We start from the raw sequence: 19,497 nt of genomic DNA, 5'->3' as shown, positions 1-19,497 counted from the left end.
TATCTTTCCCCCCTTCTTCTCCTTCTTCTCCTTCCTCCGTCGCAGGCTTCCCCAACTCTCTGCCTCCGTTTCAGCTTCTCATAAAAAGCCTTTTTTCCTCGTTCTTCCAGTCCCTTTCTCTCGCTTTTTTCACTCCCATTCCTTCCTTCCCCCCTTTCATGCTTGGGGGGCACAGTCCTGTGAAGGAATTTAATATGCAACTTTTATATGAGAAACCAATCGCATACGTCTGGGTCTATTGGGCTCGCAATCTATCGGCCCGGACGGCTAATGCAATAGAAAGAGCCGGGGCTATTTATCACACGGGGAGCTATCTTTTTCTCTCTCTCTCTCCCTCTCCCACTCTGCCCTCGCTCTCTCTGTCTTTATTCAAGCCCGGATTCATGGCTGCCACTAAATCAGGCCAACTATGAGCTATGGCTGCCCAGAGGGCATCTCCTCTTTTATAGAGGGATTTGGATTTTGTATCTACTGGTTCCTCAGTGGTCGTTGAGACTGTGCTAACGGAAGCTATAAACATTCAACAAACAAAAGGCAACCACTTAAACGTTCCTCCGTCCCGGCTGTAATGATCATGAGCATGTAGAGATATATGGACGGAGGGGGATGCATAAACCTTGGCGAATAACATATCAATGGCATTTACAGTGGGAGCCGCAACGATTTGTTTGGTGCGCTTCAGACGGAAACACAAAGATCACGTATGAGCACGCGTTTGTTTTATGGTTACAGAAACAGGCTATAATTCACACAAGAACATTAATAGGCACGCAGCAGCAGCAGCAGCTTCAAAAGTTTCCGGCTGAAAAACAAAAAATGCGACAGTGTGCAGGAGGCGCTGCCCACCTGCAGCAATTAAAATGCCTCGGAAAAACCAAATTCATTTCAACAAATTAGCCACATTACTGGCCACTGTGTAATCGCTGATGGCAATTAATAAGAAATTAGTCACAATCAGCCCTATATTAACATCTCACCCAGGGGCCGCGGCTGGAAATTAATAACCAGAGATTCATCTCTCTTACTGTCTTTCTGGCTCTCTCTCTTTCTCTCTCTCTTACACACACACACATACATGCACACACACACACACACACACACACCTCTGCCCACCTATATTGTTAATGAATCTCCTCTAAGACACAGACACTGATTTTTTCTGCGTGGATCGTCTCATATGATCCACAATCTGCTCATGTCAGCTCGCCAGCTTCCTCTTTACTGGGGTGTGAAAACCCCCTGAAAGTTGTGTATGTGTGTGTGTGTGTGTGTGTGTGTGTGTGTGTGTGTGTGTGTGTGTGTTTGCTTTCTAACACAATCAACACATGTGCTGGACATGTATATAGAGAGATATACAATACACGTGTGTGGTGTGTACTGTACGTGTGTGTGAGTGTCAGAGAGGTGCTATACCAATGGGGGGGGGGCATCGGTGGAGACTGGGCCCCGCCCCTAGGGGTCCTCACACCAATCAGCAAAGCGCAACAAGAATCAATTAACACCAGTGGGAGGGGGCAGAGGGTACGACACCACACACACGCGGTCCGCACGCACACTGCCCACACACATGGTACTGTCTGAGGAGATAACCATCAGATCACACATCGTGCCAATGTGTGTGTGTGTGTGTGTGTGTGTGTGTGTGTGTTTGTGTACGCGCACACACGTGTATGTGTGTGTCTTTGAGCGTGTGTGTCCTTATCCCGGTGTGCCCCGGTCTCTCATGGTGTGAGGTTGGGGAACAGATTGGGGGTCAGCAGGGGGGTCAGGCCAGGGTCACCCCCGTCTGAGGCGTTTGTGCGTCTGTGTGGATGTGTGTGTGTGTGTGTGTGCAGCCTGACCACCACTTCCAGGGCCCACTGGCAGGCAGAAGTGAATAAGATGGATGGTGTTGATTCATACTCTGAATTCATTGCTCCTGCCGAATCCATAGAGAATAAATACATCCACAGAAATTACAGAGCAAGGGGACCAAAATGAGTATCTCACATTTCATATTCCTGCCCCCCCCCCCCTTTCTGGTTTGGGGACAGCTGCTGGTTACATGAAAACCATTCATCATTGCATCTTTACTGCACAATTATTGACAGAGAGGAGGACGAGGAGCCTTATTCGTATACGCGTTACGAGATTGGAAGAGAAAAGTCACCCTTCAGTGAAAAACGGGAAGACTTAAGCAATGACTGAAGGGAGCTATGTTTTTTGGGACGGTGTGGATCCCTCGCTGAAAAGCAGGACAGAGGGCAAGACAGCGAGACGAGACATTTCCGCTACAACAGACAAAACAGAACGGCCAAATAAAGTGATCAAAGAGTGTCTACCATTTGCCCATCAACGTTCCACTGCAAAGCCCCACCTCTTTCCCCTCTCTCTCTCTCTCTCTCTCTCTCTACACACATTGCCATCTCCATCTGTTAGCCCATTGCATTCGTGCACCCCCCCCCCCCCCCCCCCCCGTTTCCTCTCCTCCTCTGCTCCTCTCTGGCCTTCCTACCCTCGGGGAGGTAAGGTGATCTCCCTGTGCTGGTGTAAGTGACTGGTATTAGTCTCCTTCTCTGTCTGTCTGTTTGATCCCGGCACTAATGACTCCACAGGGACTGGGGTCTGATAATGGGAAATCAATATAGAGAATAGCGCTCTGGAGTGGGCTCACTTAGCTCTCGCTCTTTCACGCCTCACAGCAAAGTGCCTCTGTGTGTTCGTGTGTGTGTGTGTGTGTGTGTGTGTGTGTGTGTGTGTGTGTGTGTGTGTGTGTGTGTGTCAAGGAAATCTGTCCGTGCGGAGCAGAATTTAAATATTATCGGCACAAAATACTGTATATAACTGTTTATTTTCACGTGTTGTCATTCAAATGAAGGCGTGCTTTTCTACTGGATGAATTTTTTTTTTTAAAGCACACTGGATCAAAGTAGCTGGAGACATTTTTTGGGGTCGTCCGGCAGTAACGTGCATATGTGGCCGTGTATATCTGAGCTTGTGTGTCTAATCGGTCACACTCACGCCTGGGGCCAGACAGGTGGGGCTGGTGGCGTGAGCCTGGTGCCCCCCCCACCCCTCCACCCTGAGGGGCCAGAAGGCCCAGCGAAGCAGGGGGCTGGAGTAGCTCCCTCTGCCAGGCACCAGAGCACTAAGGCAGGTGGCAGCTGGTCCTCTGCCCCCCAACCCCCCCTTCATCCTCCCCTGCATGAGCGCCCCGCGGGCAGGCAACAGGAGGGGTGAGGAGGTCAAGAGGCAGGGGAGAATGGGTGGAACGGCGGCGACATGCGGGATAATCAGCTTTTATGAAGCAGAGAGGACACGGGCAGAGACACGGCTCTGACACAATGCAACCGACTACAAGCAGTAATGAATTAACACATTAGCGCCACGACCAGAGGCGTTCAGGAGCACTCAGCTGCTCTTAAACACAAGCCCGCACTGGGACACTCCCTCACACACACACACACACACACACACACACAAATCAGTCATAAGTCATTAAAGCAATAGAACACACACACACTTATTAATTACATCAGTCATTTTGCGGATGGCAGATCCCTCTGAAAGCCATTGAGTGTGATGAGAGACTTAAAATGTCTCCAGAAAAACAGGAGAGAAACTTTTACTTAGCACTCAGAATAGATAAAGACAGAGATTAACTCTTGAAAGAAGAGCCACACACACACACACACACACACACACACAAAGACAAGACAATGCTATGGGAATCCTCATGTCCAAACTCAAGCCATGTGTTCAATTATCATCAGCCCCAAATGATCCCCATTAATGCCTTAACTCCTTCTCTCACATCTCAGACTTCCATCCTGTTTTTGCTCTCTGCTCTGCGTCCATCCCTATAATTCACGTCTGTGCGGTTTACTTACTTCCCTTTCTCACTCTCTTCCTCTCCGTCCTCCTCTCCCTCCCTGCCTGACTTTTAACCAGCGTGAAGAGGCAGCCATGCATTCAACCATCAGACAGGCTTACATGGTCTACCCTCAAACGCACACACACACAGACAGACACACACACACAGTCGGAGCATATTGTAACAAGAATGCAATGTTCATTTAAACAAATATCTGCCATATCAGGGCATCTTTATGTGGTTAAATGTGCATCCTGCTACTTTGCTTACATGACTAACTTGTATACAAAAGCAGACAGAAAGTCCGTCTCTTGGTTGCCGTTTGACTCCACGTGAAGAATGAATCTAAAAATCTACCAGTGTGTTTTTTTTTTTTCTTTCTTTATAATCAGCCACTGCAAGACTTTTTCCATCATCTTTCCACCAATAAAAAGAACCTTTCGGGTTGACAGCTTTCATATTCGGTAATTAAAATCCTCTACTACTTTATCTACCCAAGCCGTATATTTGACATTTACAGTGAAGGTTTACTCAGTGTATCTGCTGTTTGTTTTTTTTTTAGTGACAGATAAATTGTGTCCACGGTGTACAGAGCAGTGGTCCAGTGACAGCCCAGGGATCATGATGATGATGGCCCTGACCCAGTCCCTGATGGGGGATCCCATTCCTCTCTTCTCATCCAACAATCCCACTGAGCATGTCAATATGAAACACTATCTCCCCCCCCCACAACACACACACACACACGGGCGTGCTATCCCTCCCATTACAGACAAGACAGGCTTGTATTGATAGGATGAGCCTGTAAACTGCTGCATTTGTGCGTGAGAAGATGCATGGCTGGTATGGGGGGGGTGGGGGGTGGAAAACGTGTAAATTACACTAAATCAAGTCTGCCGACGGTAAAAACGCATTTTCTGTATATTGCTGTGATTTACAACACGACTTCTGTTGTATGTGGATTGAAAGAAAAGCGGAGCCATAAAGCTTTGTTTACCCAACTTAAAAAAAAAAAAAAAATGTAAAAAAAAAAAAATCCCCAGCCTTGTAAATGTTGTCAGATGGCCGATGCTAGTGTCTTTCAACTTAATACTACCTATATTAAATAGTTTAAATATTTCATAAGGGCGGTTTTTAGAGAGAGGGAGGGGAAATCGTTAGCCGCGGTAAAGTTTCATTAACTGGTCCCCATTTCGCTGCGAGGCAAACTCATCTCCTCTTATTGTAATAAAACAATCTCTCTCTCCCTCTCTCCCTCTCCCTCTCTCTCTCTCTGGGTGCTGCCTTCCACTCGTCTCCCTCTCTCCACCGCCTCGCTCCTTCTCTTTTACATCATAATAATACACTACATCCCCTTTAAATGCACTATTACTTACCGCTGCCTTTTCATATTGTAACATCACGGGCACTTTAGCGACAATATAAAAGCGTGTCATTCATTATTCAGAGGCAGCCGGCCTCGTCCCCCTTTTAAAAAGTCAGGCGCGCTGCTGAAATTGATAACAGCGAGGAGACGCGCAATAAAAACGCAGCCCCCGGGTACCGAGCTGCAGCCCAGACCCCCCGATTATGCAGATCAAGTGGTAATTTCTCAAACAAATCGCACTCTTTCACTCTTTTGTTGTCGTTTCTTTTTTGGACTTTTTGGAATCAGGGTTTGGTGGGTGTCAGCTTTTATATTGACTGTGGAGAAAAAAGACAAAAAAAAAAGAAAGGAGGATTGATGCGCATCTTAATTGTTGGTGTGGGCTGCAGGCTTTTCAGAAAGACGAAGTGTAAATGTTTGGGCCTGAACGAGATAACCTCAAGGTTGCGCAGTTTTTTTTTTTTTCTTCTTCTTTTTTTTTCTAGGCATCAATTATGTTTTATCTTTTTTTTTTTCCTGCTGTAGCTAATCACGAAGCAATGAAACGATGGGGCACCGTTCACACACTATCAATAAAGTCAATAAAAGCTGGAGGCGGGCTGGGGGTTCTCCTGCTGGGGGTTCTCCTGCTGGGGGTTCTTTGGGGAGAACCGGTGTCACAGTGATACCCTGGTAGGTCAAAGCTAATGTGACATAATCACTCATAATCATTGGATTACACCGGATTACTAACAGCCAACATCTGCAACCAGTAGGACCCCGTCTGCTGTAGGGGGGGGGGGGGGGGGGGGGGAGAGAGAAACCGCCTTCATGATAAACACAATAATTATTAATTTTCATCAAGCACGTATTCAGTTGTGATCCACGTCGTCGCACAACTTGCCTTAATTGCTTGAATAAATAAATACATTTAAATGCGCGTTTTTTTCGATGCGTAATAACCTTTTTGGTAATTATGCTCGCAAAATGTCATCGAGAGAAACGCCACAACAACAAGAAACCGTCCCCACGATGACAGCTATAACAGACCAATTCTCCCCCATCAAAAGCCACCGGTGAGCTCACATATGGCGGGGTGAAGCAGCCAACATCAGAGTCTGTCCATATTGCCAAACAAACACCTCGGGCCTTGTCCCATCTCATATTGCTTCATAAGACTTTATTGGGGAGGGCGAGACGCGCATCTTTGTTTTTAAATATATATTACCCACTATACCGTTTCTTTGCATTTCCTTGTGGGATTTGCGGTGTTTAAACACACACGTTACAATTCCATCTGACTTTATTTATTTATTTGTTTTAGATTTGCTTCAGATTAACATATCAGGTAACATTTTTTTTAATATTCCACTGACAATTCGAGCTAATAGTCGGCATGGAATGTTACCAAGAAGACGTGATAATATCTAAACGCATGATTAATAGCTGAGCAGATCTTTTTCAAACCCTCACAAACACATTGTCACTAAATGAATATGTTGTTTAACTACTGTAATGTGATCGCCTAAAAAGCCACCTGCCGCATCCGAACCCGACGCGCATTCGTCTGCTCCTGAGACAAGTTAGTGGAAATGCGATTATCTGGTCACTTTGGGCGCCTGTTACGTTGAACCTGAGCGGGTTTAGCAGCTTCCACAGCCCTGACACTTTATCTGAAGTTGCCCATGGCCTTCCCCTTGTCAGCTCATTTAATGTGGCCCCGGCTACCAGGGACAAATGGTGCTCCGTAGGTGTGTCCATTCAGACTGCTGTGATGGGTTTCACGTGCGTAATTACGCACCTGTAAAAGGATAACCCTGGTTTTGTCGTTTTTATTCTGTATCAATAACCTCACACTGAGCATATTTAATAAAGGCTGCTGGAATTGATTATTGAGCAAATAGCTTCAATGATTTTAGGATACTTGTTTCCCAAAGGTGCAAGGAAAACATGTTGATTTCAGCTTAAAGATACAACATTTTGAAACACTGCAGGGAAATATCAAAGAATACATATATAATACATAGAATATATAATATATATATATATATGTGTGTGTTCGTAAGGCATGGACGATGGGAAGGATTCTATAGTGACAGGAATATAAATTCAGAGCGATATTTCTTCCTTTTTGTTTCTCCTTTATAAGACAAATAGATCCCTCCGCGTGTAAACGTTTCATTGACATTCCACATGTGTCATATGATTTAATATTTAATTTTTTGATGAGTGAAAATGGGGCAGAAACCACAATCCATCAGACAACCTAAGGTGTGCAAAAAAAAAAGTTTTCCATCCCGATATAATCTGTCATCAGAACTTATATTAAAGAAGTTTATGGGAACGAGCGACCAAACTGTTGGTTGAAACGATCAAACATAGACGTTCGTCACTAAAACCCTTCAAAGAGCGTTGATCTGTGTTGATCCCTGACGTTTTTATTTCACATTTGCCACATAAACGTCGACGAAGCTGCCGCACTCTCCGTTATAACGACACAAAACGACAACATCCCATAATGACTCACTCTCAAGGCGCGGGGATGCCATACCTTGTATATGCATGAAACAAGCTGACGCCAGCGGTTACGGGAAATCTTGGTTTATTTCGCCAAATCGTGGGCCTACCGCCATTAACATTCAATCAGTCATCCCGCTGCCAGCCAATGAGTGGTGGGGAGGGATGGAGGAGGACGGAGCTGCTAGACTGAGCGTTTTGACGCGCAGAGAGGAGGACAGAGCGTCACATCTCTCCAAACGCCCATCAAACTTTCACGCCAGCCTGTAGAGAGGACCCAGTCCTCGGAAAGAGGCCTATTAGAGAGAACGGGGACGCGCTGGGTTCTGGGCACACGGCTGGACAGCGATGGAGACACTACTGGCGATTACTTTTGGTACAGTTTGACCCCTTCTGGCATTCCCTCCACGAAAAATATCCCGTTCAGTTTTCCATCGTCTTTTTTTTTTTTTTTTTTTTTTTGCGACAGAGCGACGGGGATGGAGCAAGCACCCAGCGCGCCGAGCCCTCCTCCGAAACCGGCCCACCACGAGCCCATCAGCTTCGGCATCGACCAGATCTTAGGAGCCGGTACGGAGGCGGAAAACGGGCGCGCGTCTGGAAGGCAGAGTGGATCCGATTTAAGCAACGGGGACGGTTATTACAGTTTAGGAAGCCCGACCGGAGCCAGCGCGCCCTCATACACCGCGCTGTCTATCTCCCTCTCCGGTATAATGCCTCCGGCGGAGGCTCCGGGTTCATACGGGGAAAGCAGAGGTCTGGGCAGTCGGGGAGTGATTCGAGTCCCGGCCCACAGACCCATGACAGCTCCGGGACCCCCGGCCCCCGTCCAGAGCGCTGTCCCCGGGTTTGGGGGGCTGTGCTTCCCTTGGATAGGAAACAGGTTCGCCAAGGACAGAATATCAGGTAGGCCAGATGTTACACCTAACGGGTCTCCCCCTCATTAAAAATGGATTGGGTTTAAACCATTACTAACTACTGAATCATTAAAGACAACTGTGTCAAATCTGTGTAAAGGCTTTTACAGCCAAGTGTTCTCTGTTTAAATGGCTTGAAACAAAAGAAAACACCAACCAAGGGCACCTGTTTTAAAGTTTTCTTTACATAACTGAGTATACTATATTTATATATGATTATTATTATTAAACGTGTGGTGTTGCTGACTTCCCTCGTGTATTAGGAGTTGAATATTTAAATAATACATTATGTAGAAAAAGCAAAACAAATGTAGTTCTGTACAATCCCACGTGTCGTTTTATAGGTTGTGTTTTTATATAATCAAAAGGCAACAACAAGCTCTATTTTAATGTATTGCTGTAGTGTAATTACTTAAAAAAAAATGTATGAATGGGCTAATTCAAAGATAAATGAGAATACGCCTCCTACCCCATAATTTCATTTCCTTTCATTTATAAAAAAGGTATAAAAAAAACCATCTGAAATGATAAAATGTGTTATTTGTTCTCTGTTTTTAACACAAAGGTGAAGAAGATCAATTGGGAATTAACAGGAGCCTTTATTAGCAAAGGCCTGTAATATAGTGTGTGAAGATAAATAGACCAATAGTCCTGCTGTAATTAGCAGTGCGGATATTATCCGTTAAAGCTCAAACTACTGGAACATATGCATTCATCTATTTCCTATAATAACATTGTTTCCAATAGGCTACATGGCCAGACTCATCTTTCACAATAAATCCCGTCTCACATATTTCACATATGGCTTACACCGTCTAAATAGGGAATTGTTGTCAAACAGGGCAGATCTCTTGTGATAGATGGTCTTGAATTTCCATACAGAGTGGCGAGTGAATTAGTCTGTTTGCTGCCGTAGAAAAAAGCTCATATCTTCCACTCACCGGTGTCTCCGTGTCCCGCAGCGGCTCTGGTGCCGTTCGCCGTGACGCGCCGGATAGGACACCCGTACCAGAACCGGACACCGCCCAAACGGAAAAAGCCCCGGACGTCCTTCTCCCGGGTCCAGATCTGCGAGCTGGAGAAGCGCTTCCACCGGCAGAAGTACCTGGCGAGCGCCGAGCGGGCCGCGCTGGCCAAGAGTCTGAAGATGACGGACGCGCAGGTCAAAACCTGGTTCCAGAACCGCAGGACCAAGTGGAGGTTGGTATGATATTTCACATTCACGTCCGAGTTGTGTGCGTTTGTCACCGCATTCCACAACGTAGACACACGCACTTATCTTCCGTGGTGTTAAAAAACTAACTTTCCGCCTTCTGCAGATGACCCCACGCCATTTCCTGTCAAATGACCCCGTTGACACGGAACCAGATATCTAAAAAAAAAACTTCAGGCTAAACATAAACAACAAAAGATTTTTTTTATGTGTGTTTATTTCTATAGTTTTATTATCTTTTTATTTTATTACCTTTTTTTCTGGTATTTCTCTTCTTTTCGTCTCCTATAATAATCCTTAGAATTAAGTATTAATATAAAGAAAACAAGTAAAATATATTTTTTAAATCACCAAAAATGTTGTTATTATTGTTGTCGCTTATTAAACTAAAGCTAGTGAATTAATACATAACCACATGACATCCTTTCATCACGAGACATCATTTTATTTTTATTCTAAGAACGCATCGCTGCTATTTCATGCGTCTTTTGGGAACGCTCACAGTTGTAGGCTCTTTCTTCCCGTCATTTAATATTACATAACCTCACTCTTTATTTGTCTTTGCATTTATTTATTCATGTTTAATGTTTCCTCCTGTCTTTATTCAGGAGACAGACGGCCGAGGAGAGGGAGGCGGAGCGTCAGCAGGCCAATCGCCTCATCCTGCAGCTGCAGCAGTCCGCCCTCCAGAAGTCCCTCAGCGAATCAGCGGTGTCGGATCCACTGTGCGCCCATAACTCCTCCCTGTACGCCCTGCAGAACCTCCAACCGTGGGCCGAGGAGAGGGAGTAAAGGCCAGACACCACGCTGTAATCAATAAGCATCAGCTATTATCCCCGGGAGGATAAATAAATTAAATTAGACCTACATGAGGACAGTGGGACTTACTTTGATCCATGCAATGGATAAAAAAAAAAAAAAATGTTGGAGGAGACGAACTGAAGAATGGGCCATAGCCATTTGAGTGGACGGTTGAGAAAACGGACCTGAAAAGACGGTGAGTGACGTTTGTCTTGGAGCAGAAACTTACTTGGAACAAATCTGGCAACCCGTATACTTGGCAACCGTGAGACTTTTTCAAACCCCAAAAAGGAAACAGAACTTGTCATTAAAAAAAAATCTCGTTTGTCCTCGTATGATTGTACTTATTCTGTTTATTAGAATAAGAAGAGAAAGAATCCCGGAGACCTGAAGGAGGCAATTAAATCTCCACAGTGAGACACGATTTAATGTTTTCTGAAGGTCTTTGCTCTCAGAAACCAACTCCTAATTCTGAAACAGACCTGGCAACACTCTGAAAGGGTCGGCTCTGTTTTTTTTTAAGGGGAGGAAACACCAGCTACATAAAAGCAAGGCCTACAATCCTTCTCGTATACAGAAGAGAAGGCTACTTGCATAATAAATGTGTCTCTGAGTTTGAAATAAATCTCCTGTTATGTTTAAACAAAATACACAAAAGAATGGTTTCACCAACTTTTAGATAAAAGCCGGTTCAGAGATTTTCTTTTTTGATTGTTATGATCCCATTTATAAATGTACCCACAATGCACCACTATACACATACAGGTGTGGTGCACCGCCATAGCCCACGAAAAGGGAAAAGTCCAAAATGTTACTTAATGGGGGAGGAATGCTTTTGTGCGCGGTAATAAAAGGGAAATAGATGTCAGGGTAAGAGGGGAGAGAAGTGAGGGGATATGAAAGAGGCTGTAAGTCGGGTAATATAGGGAAGTGATGCATGTTCAGTGATGATGGTGACGTTTTTTCATATGCACATTATCACGCTTTATTTGTGTGTCCTTTGGGATCGAGGCACAAATGTACAACTCTTTTTGTACTTCCATTGTATATGTGTAAATAACAATATAAAACTGTTCATGTGACCCTTTTTTTTTTTGCTCTCGCTCTTTATGATGCACCATAAAAACATTTTTAATACACAATAATTACACGCTATAAAATGAGAGGGAAAATATAAAACATAGCAGACATGAATCCATTTTGTTTCTTGCAAAGTTTATTGATAAATATAATGATTTTATACAGTATTTCAATACACACATTATTTCATTCTGACAGTTTGAAGCTGTCTGTCTGTTTGTCTTCCTGTCTGCCCGTCTATCTGGAAGTGTGTACGTTTGAGATGAACGCGTCTCGGCAAAGGATTTTTATTACACCATTGGTAGCACAGTGAGAGGACATTGACTGCAAATTATTTATCAATCTGTTTGTTCCCTGCTCAATCGAAACATGGCTTCCGTTCCTTCAGAATCAGTGACAAGGTCTCTCCCGTCTCCTGTCTCTCTTCCTCCACGATCCCCCCCGTCTAGCTCCCCTGTCTCTCCCTCACAGTGAAAGGTTGGTCGCTTCGACTCGTGTTCTTGTTAAACAGACAGAACTGATGATGAAGCTCTCCTCTCTGGCAGAAAACACGGTCAGCTGGACTCATGTTGGCGTCCGCAAGATGAAGCTACATGCTCGAAAAAAACAACCCAAAAAAAATCACTAATATTCAGGCAAACAGAAAGTATACATCAGGACAACACACTTAAACACATGCAGATCCGTGTTTCACTCCGAATCTGCACGTCAGCAGACCTCGAACAAAGAGGGTCAGGTAGAAGAATTAGCTATATCCAACGTGACAGAAAGACAGACAGTCAGAAACACGCAGACGAGACGCAAATGATTCCACGCGGAGTGAAAGAAGCCACAAATACAACCTTTAAATATCTACAGTTCGTTACACTGAACACTGAAACACTGACCGACACCACTGGAATACACACAGCTGGTGTGAAGCTGCCACGAGACGAAAGACTGCAAGCCGGCTGTAGTTCAGCTCTGCGGACCGTGTCGGGCCTGTGTCTGGATCCAGGATGCTCTGTGAGATGCTACACTCAGACCGGGGCTTCCCAAATGTATGCACGTAGCTGAGTAATATTGCCACCAACTTCTTCTTTTTTTTTTTAACGGCACATATACGTTAAATATGCCTCTGTCTTGCATGCTTCACAATATTGCTCACACTTGTTGTATTGACACAGAAACTCAGGATGAAAACGGTTATTTATTTAAGCCTCTAATGCACAAAGTATGCATCGGGGTTGATCTGGCTGACAGGATTCCAGTCCTGCTTATTAATGTGTTTTAATTTCAACTTTTTTTTTTGGAAAAAGCATTGGACCGAATGTGAGGGGATCAGTATTTACAATTCCATGAAATACGCACTTGTCTGAGGCGGGAGTGAGCGTAACGACGGCAACAAACGAGGGGGACGAGGAAGAGGTAAACTGTTACAGAGAGGTCAAATGATGCGTTTGAGTCCAAAGGACATTTTCCAAAAAGCGTTTGTCGCCACAGATTTGAGACGCCTCCCGTGAAGTTTTTGCGGCAAACCATTCCACACAAAGCGACAAGGTCCATGTTTCGTTTCATAATCGAGCTATGCTGCTGTATGTTCATCCCTTCTTCTCCTCCGTCGCTCTTCTTTGCTCTTCTCTCGCTCTGTGCTTTCTTGTCTGTTGCACCGTCTCCCTCTTCTTTGTTGTCTAGATGACATTTTCAAAGAGCTGCAGAGACCTCATGATGTTTTCATCCTGCAGAGAAGATGGAAAAAAATGAGGAGGCCGAGCGTGAGGAGAATCCTACAATCACCAGTTAATTCAGTTTACTGGCCACTAGGGGGCAGTGAAAGCCCGTAAAATGTTGGTCAGTCATCTCTGCGGACGAACAAACACATTAATATAAAAGGTAGCAAAGATCATAATTAATAGCCAGCGAAGCGAGGCCTGCAAAGGAGGAAGGCACGCAAAGCATCCTGGGAAATAAGGACTTTTATCAACAGTAGGTAAAATACTTTGCTCTCTCTAAAAAGCAACCATAGGCCTTTCTCACGCAGCAGACATTTTGTCACAGCAGGAAGAGCACAACACAGGTGTTTCTAATAACATCAACAATGGCCGACTTTATAACCAACCACATATCAACACGTCGACACACGTTACAGAGCCGAAGGGATCCGTGTGATGGAGAAGTGGATTTGAAGGAGTGAAAGAAAGGAGTACCTCTTGACAAGAGAGGATGAATTCATCCAGAGTGACCACGCCGTCTCTGTTTTTGTCCATTTTCTGTGGAGAGCAACACACATTCTGTCAACCCATTTGCCAGATTTTCCCTCTCACCTGTAGTGAAATTGATTTTGGTGGAGTAAGCCGAGTGTTGGAGATATCGGCCGTTGAGATGTCTGATTCTTATAAATATATGGCACTCGGCTTGTGCTCAAAGCACCAAAAATGCATTTCAAACACTCAACAGCAACACATGTTTGCAGAAAGCATGACCTGGTTACTAAATATAATCCACAGGCTCTGTTTCATGTTGAAACGACTTTCTTTCAACAATAGTTCTTACATGAAACTGCTGACAACAAGCTGTGTGGATAATCTTGTGTAACTGGGTCAGGATTTCTGGAAAGAGACATTGCCGTTTAAAAAAAAAAAAAAATGTGTTGCACTTTAAGCACCACAACTGGAGTGCTGCCATATAGTCCCATAACATCCACGAGAAGCCAGACTCTCTCTGGCTGATATCTCCAAAACTAGGCAACTCACACCAAAACAGTTTACATTTAACATTTAGGTCATTTAGTAGACGCTTTTGTCCAAAGCAACTTAAGATAAGTACATTTGTCAAAAGAAAGAAACCACAACAAATCATTGCCAATAAAATAAGAGCGAAAAAATAGTGTGTGTATAATTTACAATGATAAATACACTACAGTTAAGAAGTAAAAGATGGGTTCTTTTTGGATGTGCAATTTCCATTTTCATGGAGTCTCGGACAACATCAATACAATGGAATACAATTTATATAAAATATTTAACAAAACACACAAAAAGGCGGGGTAAGATAACATAACACAGGATCATTCAAAGATTATATAAAAGCAGTAACACAATATATGCTTAATTAGTGACATTAGTAATAACACATTATTGTGTTAAGGACATGAACAAGTGATCCTAAATCATTTTGTTTAAAAATATTAACCCAAGATACAAATTAGCTTATAAATAAGTAGACGCTCTACTAAAACCAGTAGCATCGTCGTGTCATTTTGGCAACGTCTTTGTTACTCAGAGCTTTCCTGCAGAAACACCAGACCTCCTCTGCTACTAGTCATATGTCCTGCACCCAGATTTAGTTTTTTTGTGCCAGTTTGGTTTGTTTTAATTTCTTATTTGCTCTTAAGCTTTGATGGATATCGCCGCTCATGCATCTGTTTGGTCAAACATCAGTGATTGTGTTTTTAGGGCTCCAGTGTTTTTACCTGAAAGAAGGCGTCCACGTGCTGTTTGGGTGCATCATTCTTTAAGGCGGGGTAAGTGTACTTCCCCATCATGTCGTATATCGCTCTGACAATGTCCGTCATCTCCTGTGAAGACAAATGAGACGTGAGATGAACATAGAAATGCAAACACAGTGTGCACATGACCACGAAAGGGGAACAGAATGAAGGTCGGGCACCTCTTTGTTGATGTATCCATCTCTGTTGATATCATACAGGTTGAAGGTCCACTGGAGCTTCTCAGTGATGGAGCCTCTTAATAAGATGGACAGAGCTGTTACAAAGTCCTGGTGGGGACAAAAGAAGTGAATGAAAAACTGGGAAAGGAGAGTTTTGAAATGAAAACAAGAATTTTAATTGGGTAAACAGAAAATCGAGCAAACCTCAAACTTTATGGAGCCGCTGTGTGCTGTGTCAAATGCGTTGAACAGGTAGTGAGCGTAGGTGCTGGCGTCTGCAGGAAGAAGAAACACTCGTCAGTACGCTGGGTAGAAACAATATGGAAGTCACGTCAAACAGCACACACTCTCCTTCCTTACCCCCATGTGGGAAGAACTGGGAGTATATTTGCTTGAAGGTGTCCTCGTTCACAACGCCACTCGGACACTCCTGGAAAGGGGGGGGGGCAGCAGAAAGGGAGTGTGAGGAGGAGGGGACAGTAACCTGGGGACAGTCAGATCGAGGTGGACAGAGACTGATGGAGGCTTACAGGTGGACATTTAGGAAGGAGAACAGACGGCAGTTGCAAACTCTGACCATCTGTCTATGATGTCACTGTTGAGTTTAGTTACAAAGTGCTGTAATTTGGCAAAAGGGTGTCCCGAGTTAATACCCGATTCTATTTGAATACCGTAGCCTTTATTCAAATGTATCTTTATATTGTAAAACTAAAAAAGAAGGGAGGATTGGTCTACATTTATAAATAATATAATATTATATATAATATAATATTTTTTTTTAAGAAATCTGCTGCAGCTTCATCACAGCCGTGCAAATATATACCATGAGGACATCCAAAATGAAACTGCGGACAGCTCCTGGTGCTGAAATGAAGTCTAATTGAACTTTAAATTCATTCACAGCACTAAAGCAAGCGATCTGCTCATCAACACATGGGACTCCTTTGCTAGGTCCTGTACTGTATGTAGCTATGAGGCATTGAGCTGATCCCGCACAGTCACTTACATTCTTAAAGCCCCGGTAGAGCACTTGGAGCTCTCTTTTGCTGAAGTTGGTTATAGCCTCTAGCTGGTCCAGGCCCTCCGGTCGATGGCACACCATAGTCATCTCCAAGTCATCGTCAGCTTTGTCTGCACACAGATAAATACATTCCTTTACTTGCACACAAAATACATGAACAAAAGCAGATCATCCAAGTAATATAGAAGAGAAGGGAGTGGACACAGTGAAATAATATGTATGATCTAATCCACTGGCAAAGGCAGGAATCATAAGGCTAGTTTTAAAAGGATGTGTGTGTGTGTGTGTGTGTGTGGGGGGGGGGGGGGGGGTGAATGAGAGGTAGAGGTCAATCTAACAACTCCATGTGCCTCCTCTCACTGGCCCTATCATTAACAACTCATTACTCTCCTCGCCAGAGGGGAGGGGAGAGAGGACAAACCGTTATGACTGGGACAACACACACACACACACGCACGCACACACACACACACACACAGAGGCTCACAGTGCCTACAGTTAAACATAAGACATAATAGCACATTTGTCTACACATTTGCACGAGTGCACGCAAACTGCCTGAAGCCATCTATGTAATAATTATGCATAATATTATAACTGTGCATAATTTGATCGAAATAATCATAAATATTCAGAAGATGACAAAGTGGTCATAATGTGCAGTAGTAAAATGCCAGAGCAAAAAAAAAAAAAAAAAAACCCACACTGGCGGTTAAGTAATAAGATGGCACGTTTTATGAACACCATTTCAGAATAATGTGTAATTGCCTGTGACCTGCCTGATCCTGTCCAGCTGGGTTGGCTTTAGTGTGGAGAGCCCTGAAGATATCCTCTTCTCCTAATTCATTATAGTTTGTTAAAAATCATAGAGTGATATGAACATGTTGGAGAACAGACAGACATTGGAGCATGAGGAGTTATTCATGAGGGCTAACTTCCCACCCAAAGGACTGTGGGGTGATCAAGTTTAATTTCCTCCCCTTCTTTAGCATTTACATGCAAATTAGGGTCATCAGTAAACAGATTGTTGCACTGCTATCAGCAGACAGTAGTTTGAATGGGAGCTGGTACGGGCTAGTGTCTGGCACAGGTACAATGAGTGATTTAAAGCCTTTCTAAGGGCTCCTGGCTTTAATGAAGTGCCACAGAGCACAATGTTCGCACTCTCCTTGGCACTACAGAATTTGAAACATCAACAGTCTTGAAATAGAAACATTTTATTTTGTTTTAATCTGCGTGGGAAGACCATTTGCGCTTTTGTAAAGCTTCATTACACAATACCTCTTCAGAGGTGTTCTCTCAGAGAAGCGTGCGTAGCAGGTCAGCGTTTTCTCTGTGCCTGGCAAAGGCAACTTCCTCTCGCTGCTAAATTTAACCTCAGTCAACAGTTCAGCGTTCCCATTTCATACATCAGCAGACCTTTTCATGGAAATACCTGCACACAAGTGCCAGTATAGGGGGACTTCTGTATTTTCAACTCTGAGTTTTTGTGTCCAATGGGGTGAAAAACGTTTGCCATTGGTCCGCTGCAGAGGGTACAGAGAGGCGGTGACATCACAGATCTTTGAGCGGCTGCTGTCTGCAGCATTCTTGTTCAGTACTGGACTAATCGTTTCATTCCCCGAATGGTCCAAGTTGATAAAATAACAAAGGTATCTTTTAAGTGCAAAATTGGGTTTGAATTTCATTGCCGATTATGATCCGTTTGAACCTGTAATCCAACATAACACTGTATGTAATATGACTAGATTGCAAAACAAAATACAAGTCATTTTAAACTGATTTCTACATTGAGGGAACACATCATGACTTCTGTTGACACACACACACACACACACACACACACACACCCTGCAGGCCATTAATTCCATCGCTCAGACAGTTCAATGTTTATCTGTGCCACATTAGGGTGGGTTCACACTCATGAAGGTGAGGTTATTCACACCCGACTCCCAGTGGTTTTCATGAACAGCCTAGCATATAGTGCATGATGACACACACACACACACACACTCACTGTGACTCTATTGTCCATATTAAAGTCTCAATAGCACCTGCACAGTTACCGTTACACTTACAAAACTACTGCAGCTCAGGACATCCCAAACTACACTGTTATGCCTCTTAAAGAAAAATAACTTCACACCAATCACTTGAAAGTTTTTTGGGATATGATATAAAAGGGCTGCAGTGCTGAGATCCTTACAAGTCTATAAGTATTTGATGGAAATAGTTCAGAATTCATGAATAAAGTACATGCAGTGGAGAGCTGTCAGTCTGTTGCTCCACACATTAATTCACTACTTGTTTATTGTTCTCCCTGTGATGTTCTAGGAGTCTTAGTTACACATGTCTACCATTCCCACATAAATAATCCAGATCTTTGTTTTGCTATTATTTCAATAACTCGCTCACCGTCTACAGTGATGACTCCCAGGAGGTGCAGCATTTTGACGGCCCCGCAGCACAGCAGGATGACGGCTACGGCGTGTAAGCTGTTCTCACTCTGCTCCTCTCTGTCCATTTTTGATGAGCTGCTTTTCTTCCCACTGGCCTCCGGAAGTCTCCAACTCACCTCTGACTCCTTTATTGGTACTTTTACAACGTACCCTCAACTTTAGGACTCGGACTTGCTATCGCTTTCCCACCAGTTCTGACTGCAACTCCCTATTGTTTCTCCTACTTTCTCTGGTGGCTTTAAACTTTCTACCCATCCTGCCTTCTCCTACAGCGAGCTCAGCTCTCGCCTGCCTCTCTCTGTCTCTGTCTTTTTATCTCCCTGTCTCTCGACTCCTTTGGGCATCTCCCTCTCTTATCCTGACCTTCCCTCCCATCCTACTAACTCTCCCCCCTGTCCACCCCCCTCCCCCCTTCACCCCTTTGTTACAGCCACTGTGTCCTTCACTCTTTGGGAACGGAGCACTAACGTGAAGGTCTAACCTGAACACACTGTAACGATGATAAACTCACCTTCTACTGTACGACCGTGCGTGTTTGTCTTGTGACAGTGTGTGTGTGTGTGTGTTCATGAGCAGATCACCACTTGATTAATTGGGCCCATTAAGACACACGGTCAACCCCCGAACAACAGAAGGCTTAATT

General features: G+C 44.1%; 2 protein-coding genes across 4 annotated transcripts in view; one reads left to right on the top strand and one right to left on the bottom strand.

Annotated features, from left to right (window-relative positions):
- Nucleotides 1-7,881: 7,881 nt before the first annotated feature.
- On the top strand, nucleotides 7,882-11,716 carry tlx3a (T cell leukemia homeobox 3a). The gene is made up of 3 exons (XM_084009420.1): nucleotides 7,882-8,621; nucleotides 9,595-9,832; nucleotides 10,454-11,716. Exons 1-3 carry the CDS (start codon nucleotides 8,195-8,197, stop codon nucleotides 10,635-10,637), a joined length of 849 nt encoding a protein of 282 aa, XP_083865546.1. The 5' UTR covers nucleotides 7,882-8,194; the 3' UTR covers nucleotides 10,638-11,716.
- Nucleotides 11,717-11,850: 134 nt separating this feature from the next.
- kcnip1a (Kv channel interacting protein 1 a) overlaps nucleotides 11,851-19,497 on the bottom strand; it is a 32,257-nt gene continuing 24,610 nt past the window's right edge. For all 3 annotated transcript variants that reach the window (XM_084010064.1, XM_084010066.1, XM_084010065.1), the window contains exons 2-8: nucleotides 16,381-16,505; nucleotides 15,735-15,804; nucleotides 15,579-15,649; nucleotides 15,375-15,482; nucleotides 15,178-15,282; nucleotides 13,913-13,975; nucleotides 11,851-13,444 (exon numbers count right to left, since the gene is read on the bottom strand). In XM_084010064.1, coding sequence (XP_083866190.1) covers nucleotides 13,397-13,444; nucleotides 13,913-13,975; nucleotides 15,178-15,282; nucleotides 15,375-15,482; nucleotides 15,579-15,649; nucleotides 15,735-15,804; nucleotides 16,381-16,505 — 590 coding nt within the window. In that variant the 3' untranslated portion in view covers nucleotides 11,851-13,396. The remainder of the gene's footprint in view (nucleotides 13,445-13,912; nucleotides 13,976-15,177; nucleotides 15,283-15,374; nucleotides 15,483-15,578; nucleotides 15,650-15,734; nucleotides 15,805-16,380; nucleotides 16,506-19,497) is intronic.

The sequence above is a fragment of the Eutrigla gurnardus genome, assembly GCF_963514095.1.
Source record: "Eutrigla gurnardus genome assembly, chromosome: 5".
Classification (NCBI taxonomy): Eukaryota; Metazoa; Chordata; class Actinopteri; order Perciformes; family Triglidae; genus Eutrigla; species Eutrigla gurnardus.
This window is presented reverse-complemented; position numbering and strand designations above follow the sequence as displayed.